A 14,905-nucleotide genomic window follows, 5' to 3' on the forward strand; every position below is an offset into this window, starting at 1 on the left:
TATTTGAAAGATTCATTATATCTATCAAAATATTAAGCCATTCTCTAAAATTGCCAATGTAATTTTTTGTCGGGATAAGGATGTTTGTCAGGATGTTTTCTCATACTCAGGCAGAATTTCTGGTGTAAATTCAGGCTGCTGTTCTCAGCTACTGGACTGTGACTTCATTCTTCACATACTACGTGCTTCAGAACAATATAGAATCCACTACTGAGATGAGAAAGCAAAATGAAAGCTCTGTGGTCGAATTCATCCTGTTGGGCTTTTCTAACTTTCCTGAAGTCCAAGAGCAGATGTTTGGGGCTTTCTTGGTGATTTATCTGGTGACTCTGATGGGAAATGCTGTCATTATAGCTGTCATCTTCCTGGACCAGAGCCTCCACCTCCCCATGTACCTGTTCCTGCAGAACTTATCCGTGGTGGAAGTGAGTTTCAGTGCAGCTATTGTGCCTGAAATGCTGGTGGTCCTGTCCACGGAGAGAGCCACCATTTCTTTTGTGGCCTGCTTCGTACAAATGTATTTCATTTTTCTTTTTGGTGGGACTGAATGTTTTCTTTTGGGAGCAATGGCTTTTGACAGATTTACTGCAATCTGCCATCCTCTGACCTATCCAGTGATTATGAGCAGAAGTGTTTTTGTAAATTTGTCGATATTTTCGTGGTTCTCAGGGGTCATTGTGGCTACTGTGCCAACCACATGGTTTCTTCATCTTCCCTTTTGTGGCCCCAATGAAATCAATCATCTGTTTTGTGAGGGCCCCTCAGTATTGGAGCTTGCATGTGGAGACATCTTCCTGTTTGAAATCTATGCCTTCACAGGCACTATTTTGATTGTCATGGTTCCCTTCCTGTTGATCTTCTTGTCTTACATTCAAATTCTTTTTGCCATTCTGAAGCTGCCATCAACCACGGGGAAGCAAAAGGCCTTTTCCACCTGTGCCTCTCATCTCACATCTGTCACCCTTTTCTATAGCACTGTTAGTATGACTTATTTACAACCTAAATCCAGGTATTCATCAGACACCAAGAAAGTGGTGTCATTGGCCTACACGTTGCTTATACCTCTGCTGAATCCACTTATCTACAGCCTGCGAAACAATGAAATGAAAAGGGCTTTGATGAAATTATGGCAAAGAAAAGTGGTTTTACACACAGTCTGACTTGTTGAGAAACCATGTGAATTTCTGAGTTTATACAACTGAACTGGGTATGAATTTATTAAATGGTGAAAATGGTGTAATTGCTAGAGCAATTACATTTCTTGGTAAGAATTTGGTTAATATCTTGAGCTCTACAGGTTTGAAGATATTAAGGATATCCCTGAACCTTAATTGTTGTTGTTATTTGTTTTTAAGAAATGTATGTTTCCGTAATGCACAATACATTATTATAGTTCTTCATCTATTATGAACATTTAGTCTGTCATTACTAGAGTATTATCATTTAGATGATGTTTAATAAATTTAATGAATTCCTAGTTCCATATACTCCTGTGTATTGATGATTTTAATTCTTTGTTATAGATTCCTCCTGGGAGACCAATGGGAAGAGTGGGAGGTGTGTGTGGTGTGTATGTGTTTATGTGTGTTCATATTTGTCTGTATATTGTATGTGTCTTTTTTTGGATTCAATTCTGAGACTTTCCTATGTGAAGTATGTTCTCTGTCATTATATTACATCCTCATCCCAGTGTTTATAAATTTGACAACTTTTGTTGAGTTAGTTTCCAAAATGGTTGTAATTGTTTCAAACTGTCCTGAATGCCCACTGAGGCTGTTAGAACTTTAAGAGAAAAACAAATTGAGTGATGAATTTGTTTTCAAATTCATCATTTGTTTGATGGATGGAAAACAAACAACAAAATTGTTTCTGAGATGAAAATGGATGAATAAAAAGACAATCATTTTATTTTGGGAGGCCCTAACTAATTGTACTTCATTAATTTGTAGAGATTATAATGCCTCTGGATTCATGTTGGTATTTGTACAAGTTTTTACCCAATGGTGGTGTCCAGAGAACTGCACAGGAAGTTCTCAGAATTCTCACTTGCAGAATTAGCATTGGTTTCACCACAGAGTACTGTTTAGAGACTTTTACTACATTTCCATTTGTAGGACAAAATGTGCTCACTGTCTTTGTCTATGAGCAACGAATGATCCATTTTATGTTGTTTATTGTGATAGATGTATAGTTAATTAATTGATCCTATTTTCTTGAGTCACATCACTAAATGTGTGACCTTTTCAGAATGAACAATTTCGCAAGTTGTAAAACTTGGAACATTTCATGCTTTAGTCTTATTTCAATTTTGCTTTCAGATTATAGTCAAGAACCTATTTTTTAATTCACACAAAGTCTACTGCTTTTAATTTCTGCTTCATGGATATCAATGGAGAAGTGAAACTGTATTCCCTTTTTATTTTCATATTTATTTATTTTTATTAGCATATATTAATTACAAAATGAGTTGTATTGTTATATTTCCATACATACACATAATATACTTTGATCAACTTCACCCTCTCTGTTTTACTCATTCTTATCCCTTCCCTTTTTAAGGCAATTTTAATGGGTTTCTTTATTCTATTTCCATAATGCTTTGATCACATTCATTCACCTTCATCCACTACTTTCACCCTCCCCCCTCCACCTCCCATCCTCAAGCCATCTCCATTTTCTATTCATGTTATTTAGTTTTTTAGGTCTAGATTCTGCATAAGAGTGAGAACATGTGGTATTTATCTTTCTCAGTCTGTCTTATTTTGTTTAACATGATAATCTCTAGTTCCACCTATTTCCTGCAAATGACATAATTTCATTATTCTTTATGTCTAAGTAATACTCCATTGTGTATATATAACACATTTTCTTTATCCATTCATCTCTTGATGGGCACCTAGGCTGATTTCATAGCTTGGATATCACGAATGTGCCAGTATTAAAAGGGGTGTGCAGGTGTGTCTTGTATTCTGACTTACATTCCTTTGGATATGTGCCCAGAAGTGGTATCGCAGGATCATATCATCATTCTATTTTTACTTTTTTGACAAACCTCCATTCTAATTTTCATAGTGGCTTCATATTTACATTTCATTAACAGTGTCTAAGGGTTTCTTTTTCCCACATAGCCACCAGAATTTGTCATTGTTTGTCTTTATGATAGCCATTTTGACTGAGGTGAGATGGAATCTCCATGTTGTTTTGATTTGCATTTCCTTTATGACTGAGGATGTTGAACATTTCTTCATATATTTATTAGCCAATTATACTTCTTTTTAAAATTGTCCATTCATTTTCCCATTTATTGGTTAGATTATTCTTTTGGTGTTTAATATTCAGAGTTTCTCATATATTCTGATTATTAATTTTTATCCAATGAATAGCTAGCAAAGATTTCTCCCATTCTGGGGGTTGTCTATTGATACTGATAATTGTTTCCATTCCTGTGCAGAAGATTTTTAATTTGATACAACCCCACTTACCAGTTTTTGCTGGTATTTACTGAGCCATTAGAGTTCTAGTCAGAAAGGTGTTGCCTATGTCTATATCTTCAAGGGTTTTGCCTATGTTTTCATCTAGTAGTTTCAAAGTTTTAGGTCTTACATTAAGATCATTTGAATTAATTTTTGTACAGGGTAGGATAGGAGGATCCTACTAGTTTCAGTCTTCTGCATGTGAATATCCAGTTTTCCCAACACCATTTGTTGAAGAGGCTGTCTTTTCTCCAATGTATATTTTTGGTGCCTTTGTCAAAAATCAGGTGACTGTAGGTGTATAGGTTGTTTCTTTGTCCTCTATTCTCCTACATTGGTCTACATATCTACACAAAGTACTTTTATAAGGACATCTACCTAGTAACTGACAGTTAAACCTCAGACCGAGGCCACTTTTTTTGGCAGTTCTGGAATTTAAACTCAGGGTCTTGTGCTTGCTAGACAGGACCTCTACCACTTGAGACACCCCACCAGCCCAAGATTTCCTTTAGGAAATAATGTCAGATCTCTATTAGGTAGATGTTTGAGAAAGGTCACTTTTGGGGAAACAGCCTTAGCCTCTCAATTGGCCCAAGACCACTTTCATTATTAATCACTTCACCAAAGATTACTGTTATTTTGATACTTTGGCAGGAAATGAGAACTTTGCCATTATCTCTTATTCCTAAATTAATGATCTTAGCTCTGTCTACTCAATGGACCATTTTGGGGGAGAAAAGAATTCCTCTAAATGTTGGACTAATTAGTGGTAACTCAAAGCAAAGAGAAAAGAAAGGTACACCTCTGGTTTTTCTAGGGCCTTTGGTGAGATGAAGAGAGCAGAGTGGGCTAGACTTGGTCTGAGGAAAGATATTGAGTATAGTATCAGCTGTTGTAGGATCTACTTAAGGCCAGGTGTCAGTGGCCACAGTGTTCAGGGTGAGAAACTGATGTGTTCCAGCTGTCTCCAGCAACATCTGTGATGTCTTAGCCTGTGGAACTTGCAGCAATCCTGCTAAAGGGTGACTGGGGCACACCGGACTGGGACTTGCTGTGACTTCAGTGCCCATCAAGCACTCTGGATCTCATATGGCTCTAGGAAAACACTTTTAGCAAGAGAAAGCCTAAAATAAAGGCTCTCATTTAGGTTAATGAATCAATGCATTGAACAAAAGTTTGACTAGCAATACAGTCAGGTCCTTGGCCCACTCCTTTACCCAACACTTGGAAGATAAAGGTAAAAGAAGATGGAAGAGGAGAGGTTTTGAGGCAGGATGAAGTTGGTCAACAGTGAAAAGGAAAAATCTTGTCAGGCACAGGAGGTCCAGATTCCTAGTCCCACTAAGCTTTCTTGGGAAAGTATTAGCTTCTCTTAGCTTATTATCATTATGTTATTTGATATGCATTCAATTACCGCTTGTTGAAGATTAGGTTTCTTCAGTGGCCTTGCCTATAGTTTGAAAATACCAGCATGAATATTCTAGTTGCTAAGCATTGCTATTTTCAAAAACTTTGGATATTAGAGACCATTTGCTGCTTGATTCTCCTGCAATGTGATCAAGAAGTAATTTTTAAATCTTCCTGAATTTCTCTCTTCATGGGAAGTTGACTCCTGAGGTAGCTTAGCACACCTTCCCACAGTGGTGATGTGGCATTCATAATCTCTTAGATTTTGAATCTGAGTAGTTATTTACAGTTCCTAGATGTGCTGTTGATTCAAAGTTAACTAAGAGATCAGTATCTTTGGTGTAAGGAACTTTGAGTCCTTTGTCTCTCTCTGTTGGTTGTTTAAGCTTTTATGTCTTTAAAGATTATATTTATTATACCATAATAGATCTATAGCTTAAGGTTGGCTTTGATTTATTATGGTTTGTATTTTTGGCGGTAGTGCTATGTCTGTTGACTTCTTTGTAACACTTACTTTTGGAAGGGAGATGATATGGAGGTAATAATGGGAGGAATTGTACTGATGATTAATGGGTTATTGAAAAAATGGGGAATTTTTTTCTATTCATTGCCTTCCCTGAATTGTGCTACTTAAGGTTTTAAATGTTTCTATTGTTTTGTCATATCTTCCTCAAGCATGCATTTTTTTGTGCTTATCTTTCATAGAGAAAATTGCTTCATAAGTTTTAGAAATTCTTATTCCTGTTTTTGGGGACACTTTATACCTGTCCCGTGTTGCTTTAGTAAATGTTCTTTATGTATCCTTTGCTTTTTTGGGGGATCCTTTTCCTTTCTTTCCTCTTTATTTTCTGTGTATTATTGTGATATGAGATCTCTTTAGATCATCTCCTGTGATTGAATAGGGTGTGCTATTTCTTGACCATTTATCTACAAGATGGTTAGAGAAGAGGCCAGTCCATTTTTCATATTAGCATGAATGATTCATTATTAGCAGAAGCAATCTTTACACACTTGCCTCTTAACTTAAGTCAGAGAGATTTAATGACTTCCAATCTGCATTTGAATGAGATTCCCAGTTGATGTGGATGCATTTTAGTGTTTGAGAAGTGTTACTGTATAACACAGAGTAAATCATTATATTAAAGATGAGTTATTGTTTGTCTACATTACTTTCTTGCTGTCCTATAATTGAAGTGCACATTATATCATCTTACTGACAGATGGCTTCCTGAAACTATGATGTATGTGATCCTTTGATCATTCATGTCTACCTGCTTCTCTCATGTCAAAAACAGATTCAGGGAAGCCTATAATTAGAAGTCTTCCATCCAGTTCTCATTGCTGAAACAAGAGGACTATGGCTTTTGTCCTCTGGGTTGATTCATTGGCATGACTGTCAAATTTTAATGTGTATTAGAATGTAGGAGCAGAAAATGCTATTATAATACTCATAGCATATTGTCCATGTCTAAAAATTAAATTGACAAAGGTTAGATAACTGAGGGCCATCATAAAGACATGAAGACCCAAAGAAGCAATAGTCAGTTGGACAAACAATGGCTGTTGTGAAAAAATCAACCAAATTATGTGGGGAGGCTTGAAACATGAGTTATGTTGACAAAATCTGAATGGAATTCTCTTGGACTTGACTTCTCATCCTTGAGGATAAGTTTGCTGAAATTTATATGTGAATTTCATCTCCTAGTTTTAAGAATAGCATGACGATTAGAGTGATCTTGCATCGCTTGCCCTTCAGGTGTTTTTAATTTGAATAGTCAATTAGTCAGAATAGCATATTTAAAAATACTTTTATTATATCTTAAATTAGTATACATTAATAATACAAGGGGGTTTCATTGGTGTACTTTGATCAGGTTTGCCTCCTCATTATATTCCCATTTTCCCCCCACTCTTCCCCCTTTTTTATACAATCTTTGGAGGGTTTAATGATGCTGTCTTTGAACATATACACGTAGTGTATCCTTTTAATTTGAAGAGTCAATTGTTCACACTGGCATGTTTTAGCAACTTCAATACACCACACTAAGATACAGATGGTTGGCCCCACGAAGGGCCTGGTAATGTGCATCTCTAACATGTCCCTGGGGTTCTGATGCTGCTGATTCAGTGGGGATCACACTTTGGGAACCACAGCGCTGTCTTTGTGTGAACTGCTCCTACAGCTTTGCTCCTATACAACACACAGTCTTGTTAGAGAAAAATGTATGTTAGTCCCTCTCCCACATTGTAAGATAGGTTAAGATTCATTGTAGTTATCATGAATATGAAGTTTAAATCCTGTTTGCCATTATTTTGTTGTTTGGACTAATATCTAGGAGGACAGAGGCATCTTTTACATGCAACATAAAAACATGAATTTCATTTTTTATTTTTACAAGACTTTCTGCTGTCCCCCGCCCCCATTCTTTCATTCACTCATTCATTTTTCAGAACTGCGGTCTGAACTCAGGCCTTATGCTTGCTAAGCACTGCTCTACTATTTGAGTCACACTCCAGATCTTTTGGCTTTGGTTATTTTTGAGATAGAGTCTTGCATTTATGCATGGGCCAGCTTGTGATCATCCTACTCATGCTTTCCACATAACTTGAACGATAGGTGCTTTCTACCATTTCCTGCTTATTGATTGGGATGTGGTCTCAATAAGCCCGATCTGGCTGGCCTGGCCTAGAACCATGATCCTCCTAATCTCCATCACCCAAGTAGCTGGGATTGTAGGCTTCAGCCACCGTGCCCAGTTCTCACTAGATTTGCTTTCAATTATTACAAAAGTTATATATCCAAGTGGGAAATGTATAAATGAAAAATACAAAAGCGTCTCCTAAACATACCTAATCCCATTCATGAAATAGTCACTCTAAATTGGTTGATGTACATTCTTTCTTGTATTTTTCTATGGACCTAAAAACACCAATGTGTATGTGTATGTATATATGTGTGTGTGTGTGTGTGAGTATACCTATATATATACGTGTATATATATGCATATATTATTTTATACATATACATTATATTTTTTATATATTAAATTTTAAAACTGAGAATTTAATCTGTATCTTTCATCTTGTTTTTCCTTATCCTAAGACTTTAGTATTCCTTTTCTATTTTTGAATTTTTGGCAGCTTTTTGTATGATATCTAAGAGTTGTTTGCATAATATCTGTTTGGAAATTGTTGATATCTTCTTTCTTACAAATAGTAAACTTTTGTAAAGATTCTATACATATTCATGGATTAAAATGTATAGTTAGGGATGCAAAATGTGTTCTTTTATTTTATTATTTATTTTATTAAAATTTCTCATATGTATTTGTTTTCTGTGTGTTGTCTTAAAGTTTAAGAAACTGTGTTAAAATGTTTGATTATTCTTATATCAATGATATCTTGGCTTTGGTTTAGAGATGAATAATAATATTATTCCCCTGGGAGCAGGCTTTGGCCTGCTATGAGTTACTCTGTGTTGTGTAGAACTGTAGCGTTCAGGCTGTGCCTTGAGTTGAGTGACTTCATTTTATAAAATAACAGTGTGGCCCATTTTGAATGCATGTGCTAAGGCAGGATGATGATGCATCTTGTTTGTAGAAGAAAATAGCCACCACCTATCAAGCACAAACAAGGTGCAGACTGATAAATAACTTATTGACACAAATAAAACATCACCACCTGTGAATTTACTTAAATTTGGGGCACATGGATTCACCAAAACTATATTAGAGAAACCAGGTGTGAGCTTATCAGATGTATAGACCAATGAGTGATGCAATCCCCTACTTGAAAAAAGAGGGGCACCTAAGACTGTGAGAACACTAACCTGTTGACCTGTCATTTTATCAGATTATTTGGTGTATGCATCAAATAATCATCAAAGATCATCCCACTTTGAGCTTTAGCTCAGCACTTTCTTCCTATTTGTTGCCGCCCACATGAAACTGCCTGCCTAGAAACACATGCCTTACAGCTCTGTGTCTGAGAGGTCTGTGACTTGGCAGCTCTGTGACTTGTCAGCACTGTGGCTGGGCTCTTAAATTCCTCATCTGAACACCTGCACTGACTCTTCTGCATCTATTTCAGCTCTCTGCCTTTGCCATCAACATGGGACCCTTGAAATCCCGTGGCCATTTTAACCCTTTCTTACCTGTTCTGTAATCCATATATTCTTGTGTGAAGTATAATAGAGGATATGAGTGTTACTGATTTTGGAATATTAATAAGACTGGAATGGAATAAAGAATTTGTGATTGCCATGGTCGTGAAAACCAAGCAAACTCAAGAATACTCAGTGAATTAAAGATGTTGAAACTGACATAGCTTATGAATTTATTGCTTTCAGTAAATTATGACATTGTGAAAAGGCAGAGGCATGCCAGTCTATATTGAGGGCATAGCTTGCTCACAGTAGTCCTTTTATGTCCTCTTTATCATGTGTCTAAAATGTTGTAAACACTTCTTATTGAAATAAGTATATACATTATTACTCTACATCTTGATGGCTGCTCACAAATCATTTAACTCCTGCATTACATCCAATGACAGCCAGACATAGGTCTTACTAGTATAGGAGAAGCACTTGTTGGAATAATGAAAGTTAATGTTCGGCAGTACTGACCATCTCCAAGGGATTCTACCGGTACATATATTTGGGCTATAATCCTAGTATGGTGAGTGATGTTGGGTTTGGATTCTGTGAATGAAAATCCCCTTCATCAGGATAAGTGGTCTATTTCCCATTGAACACAGATTAGAGAGAATGCATCTCTAAACGTGGTCAGCAGCCTTATTGCTGCCAAGAGGAGAGAGATGTCTTAAGGAAGAACCAACTCCTAGAAATCAGAGGAGAAGAGCAGAAAAAGAGAGTTTTGGTGTAGGCACATTGTCTGAATTCTGGACAAGTCCAAACCTGCAGGTTTTTCTAATTCTGTGCTCTGTTTATGCCGTTTTTTTTTTTTTTTTTTGGTATTGGAGTTTGAACTTCAGGGCTTACACCTTGAGCCACTCCACCAGTCCTTTTTTGTGATGGATATTTTTTCAAGATAGGGGCTTGAGAACTATTTGCCCAGGCTGATCTCTGCCTCCTGAGTAGCTAGGATTACAGGTGTGAGCCACCAGTGCCAAGCTACACAGAGTCTTTATGGCCTCTTTCACTGTTCTAGTCACTTTAAGCTCAGCCCTGATACCCTGATTCTCATATTTGTTCTACGTGGTTAATAACAACATTTTTCTTTGCAAAGAAAGTAGTATAAGCAGAGAAATTTGCTAACATGCTCAAAATCATACAACCCAGCCCACAACTTTTGACTTAAGAAAACTTTATGTATGAAATCAGTGCAAAATAGTTTTTCTCAAAAATTTCAGAGACTGTTTTTCTGGTGGAAAAGCTAGAACTTCTAGGTTGGGGTCACCCAAGCTTTCTATGCAAACACCTGGATCTACTTGTCTTAACTTGTTTTCCAGCATTGCACAAACTGGACATTCTATCCAATCAAATCCTCAGTCTCTAGGTCAACTTCAACTGCTTTTGTTCACATCCTCTTGCCAGTCCTCCCTTGTCCTCTGTTTACAACATTGATTCAGCCTCTGCTTTCACCTCCTATTGAGAGATGTCATGCTGAAGTTTCTCTTGTGTAAGAGGTGTTTATTCCCCATGGTCATACAAAGGAGTGCTACTCCAAGCTTTTTGTCCTGAGATTTTTTTCACCTGAGGGACAAAGTTGTAGATTCTTTATAGTTATCAAACAAAATATGATAAGGTCTGTATGCAGTGATTACAGATCCTTAGGGAAGGATTCCCTAGGGCACATGATTCTGCATTGCACAGTATTATAAAATCGGTGCACTGAGTCCCTAAATCACACTTATGAATGGATGACTTTTTGTGTTGGTGAAACTGCTGATAAAATAGCATGAAAATTACAGAGACAGAACCCATAGATAAGCAAGTACAGCCTCTGCCCTGTGTGTGCAGGTTAGTGGATTTTCCTTGCAGTTTTCCTCGTTGATGGGTGGAGATACTATGGAAGAGCTGCCTCAGTGCTCAGGGATCACCAGGCACAGCTCAGTCATTGGACTCAGTAGACACTGGGGCTTGGTAATTTGTTTTCCATTTCTTTTTTGAGAAAAATATAGGGCATAATTTTAGTCATAAGTACTTTGCGTGCACCAATCATCAAATCCTAGAAATTTGAAACTAGGGAACTTGATCAATAAGTTTAACACTCACCTTTGTCAAATGGCAGACTGAAACATAAAAAATGTTATGAAGCTTCATGTTATGAAGCATCCTACTTCAGAGGTATCTCTCAGAGTTATCTAAAACTATGTTAGGGTTTTTGATAGAGAAAAGGGGGAGCATTCAGAGTCAATTGTTCTTTCATCACACATCATGTTTTTTCATTATTTTAAATACCTTTTATTTTTAGTTGACCCAGAGTAATTGTATATATCTGTGAGGTACAGAGTGACATTTCAGTGCATGTACACAACTGGCATTTCTGTCACGTCAGACATTTGTCATTTCTTTGTGTTGAGAACATTTCACACCTCTGTACAATCTTGTTGTTAGCCACAGCTAATTTATTATGCTGTTAAAGATTTTTTTTCCATTACATTTTATTTTCTAATTTATTTTTTGTGGTGCTAGAGATTGAACCCAGGACTTCATGCTTGCTCTACAAATGCTCTACCACTTGAGCTATTCCCAGAGCCCTTTCTTATACGTGTAAGTATTGGTTAAAAGGGCATTTTATTTGAATACATGACTTTGATCAAACTCAGGAATAAATGAACTTGCTGTCTACTGTTTGTGATGTCCTACAGATCTGCACTCATGATGACATTATATGTCTTCGGCTCGCTGTGTCCTTCTAAGTTCTTCATCTTTCCTGGAGAATTCTTCTAGCTCTTAGAACACCACACATAAAGGCCAGTAGACACCATTCTAAGTCCTATGATATCATCAAGGACCTTCTGATTTGAACCAGTCAGTCTTTCTCCTTGTACCTTCCTTCTGCCACCTGATGGCACTTCTGCCAAGGCATCCTGTGGTTGTGGTTGGTAACTCTCCCTGTCATTCACCTGCATGGTTTCCCTCATTTGTATTTCCAAACCACTTGTAATTACTTCTCAATGGTTTCCCCATTGTTTTGTGCACTAGCTTCACTCTTCTTTTAGACATCTTATTCCTTAAGGATAGATGGTAGGTTTTCTTATTCTTTTTATTAATTTCTTCTAGAAATAATTGTGTAACATATCTTATGAGGAAGGGATGGTAGGTATTGTGTACCTAGCCAAGAAACAAACAAAATATTTGCCCTCTAGGAGATATGATTTAGTGGGGGAGTTACATTTATATATATGGATACATAATGTCAGTTGGTATCAATGGAAAAAATAGAGGGAGATATAAGAGGCAGAATTTCTGTTCTGGGGTGGGAGAAAGTGCTATTTTGTGTTGCATAGTGGTTTAAGGTCACAAAAATTTTATGTCTTATGCTTAGCTTTTGTTGAACTCTGGACTTCAATGTGTTCATAGCTTACAAAGTGGTAGGTTGTCAATCAGAACTTGTTAAATAATTATTGATTACATGAACTCCTAGATGAGGAAGAGATTGGGGAGAGAAGAAAGGGAGACAGAGGGGGAGCGGATGGTAAATTTTAAACCATAGTTTCACAGTCACCCCAAAAATTAAGTTTGTTATGTCATCATGGTCCCAAGGATGGGTTTTGGAGATTTAGCACTGAAATTTCTACTTTAAAGTATATCTCAATAGAATTGGCCAGTTCCTGTCTGGGTAGAAATCAATATCTGTGAAGCCAATTCACATAGACTAGAGTTTTTACACAAGATAAATAGATCTGAAATGCAGCCCCCTTTTTGTGTTTCTATACTATGTTGTGTCCTTTAATTGTCATATACAACTGCACTGATTTTGTGTATAATGAACATTCCAAATAAATGTTTATAAAATTTGTCATATCTGAATTTTGAGGTTATTCTTAAAATTTGGGGATTAAGCTTGTAAATCTATCTATTGTTTTAACTTTATAAGTTGTGGTATTAAATTTTATATTTATCTACAGTCAACTAGAATAAATGATACATGATATGGAATCAAAAGGAGAGTTATAAAATATTTATATTTACTTTAACGGTATATTTAATTCCAAATTACATGGTGTACAACTTGCTGTAGAAATTTGACAGTATTTTATGCTATAAGGTGAAAATTTAAAGCCAAACTTCCCTATTTGTCCTTTTGTGTTTGAAAGATTTATCATTCCAAGTATTTAGTCATTTTCCACTATTGCCAACTTTTTTTGTCAGGATGGGATCCATTTCTCACGCTCAGTCAGAATTTCTGGGATGATTACAGGTTGGAGCTCTCAGCTACTGGACTGTGGCTTCATTCTTCACATACTATGTGCTTCAGAACAATATAAACTCCACTACTGAGATGCGAAAGCAAAATGAAAGCTCTGTAGTCGAATTCATCCTGTTGGGTTTTTCCAACTTTCCTGAAGTCCAAGAGCAGATGTTTGGGGCTTTCTTGGTGATTTATCTGGTGACTCTGATGGGAAATGCTGTCATTATAGCTGTCATCTTCCTGGACCAGAACCTCCGCCTCCCCATGTACCTGTTCCTGCAGAACTTATCTGTGGTGGAAGTGAGTTTCAGTACAACCATCATGCCTGAAATGCTGGTGGTCCTGTCCACTGACAAGGCAACCATCTCTTTTGCAGGCTGTTTTGCACAGATGTATTTCATTCTTCTTTTTGGTGGGACTGAATGTTTTCTCCTGGGAGCAATGGCTTATGACAGATATGCTGCAATCTACCATCCTCTGACCTACCCGGTGATTATGGACAGAAGGGTTTTTGTGAAATTAGTGATGTTCTCATGGCTCTCGGGGTTCATTATGACTACTCTACAGACAACCTGGGTATTCAGTTTTCCCTTTTGTGGTCCCAATGAAATTAATCACATATCTTGTGAAACCCCAGCAGTGTTAGAGCTTGTATGCGCAGACATCTTCCTGTTTGAAATCTATGCCTTCACAGGTACTATTTTGATTATTTTGGTTCCCTTCCTGTTGATTCTCTTGTCTTACATTCGAATTCTCTTTGCCATCCTGAAGATGCCATCAACCACTGGGAGGCAAAAGGCCTTTTCCACCTGTGCCTCTCATGTCACATCAGTCACCCTCTTCTATGGCACAGCCAGTATGACTTATTTGCAACCCAAATCCAGGTACTCACCAGACACCAAGAAACTCATGTCATTGGCTTATTCACTGCTTACACCTCTGTTGAATCCACTTATCTACAGCCTGCGAAACAATGAGATGAAAAGGGCTTTAATGAAATTATGGCAAAGAAATGTGGCTTTACACACAGTCTGACTTGTTGAGAAACCATTTGTTCTCTGTCTAACTAATCTCTATTTACATTTAATAAGTTGTGAACACTACATTTCTTCATCTGAATATGCTTAATTTGCTGAGTTCTTCATGTTTTGCTATGTACCAGAATCACCTTTATATTTGTATATTTCCTTTCTTTTTTCATAGATACATAATATTTCTGCCTTCTTTAACAATTTATTCAGTTGTGGTGCTATTGGTTGCTATCTTTTTGTCACAATAGAGAATACTAAAAATAAACTATTTTATATATTCATAAATTCTGGTGTTTTAATTTTTACAGAATACATTTTAGAAGGAATATTTGATGGATCTGACCCGATATGAATTTGTAAGTTTTCATACATATTAATGAATTAATTTTGTGAATGATTTTCACTACTTTCTGCAGACCTGAAGGTTCACTGTGCTAGTCTAACTCAGTTGAACTCCAACAAGCCTAGAAATAAAGAAATGTGAAAACTTGATTCCTGTGTTAGGGTACGAGGCCGGCCACCTCCTGAGAGGACAAAGGACACTCAAGACAAAGGAAGTCACAAGGCGAGGTTTATTTCTAGCCAGCTAGGGTCCGAGCATCCGCCTGACGCAGCA

The 14,905-nt window shown here is 36.9% G+C and overlaps 2 protein-coding genes across 2 annotated transcripts; both read left to right on the plus strand.

Moving 5' to 3' along the window:
- Positions 1-215: 215 nt before the first annotated feature.
- Positions 216-1,160, plus strand: LOC109680822 (olfactory receptor 10A3-like). Its single transcript, XM_020155500.1, has one exon. It carries the CDS (start codon positions 216-218, stop codon positions 1,158-1,160), a length of 945 nt encoding a protein of 314 aa, XP_020011089.1.
- Positions 1,161-13,348: 12,188 nt separating this feature from the next.
- LOC109680821 (olfactory receptor 10A3-like) lies at positions 13,349-14,293 on the plus strand. The gene has a single exon (XM_020155499.1). It carries the CDS (start codon positions 13,349-13,351, stop codon positions 14,291-14,293), a length of 945 nt encoding a protein of 314 aa, XP_020011088.1.
- Positions 14,294-14,905: the final 612 nt, after the last annotated feature.

Source organism: Castor canadensis, chromosome 1 (assembly GCF_047511655.1).
Source record: "Castor canadensis chromosome 1, mCasCan1.hap1v2, whole genome shotgun sequence".
Lineage (NCBI taxonomy): Eukaryota > Metazoa > Chordata > Mammalia > Rodentia > Castoridae > Castor > Castor canadensis.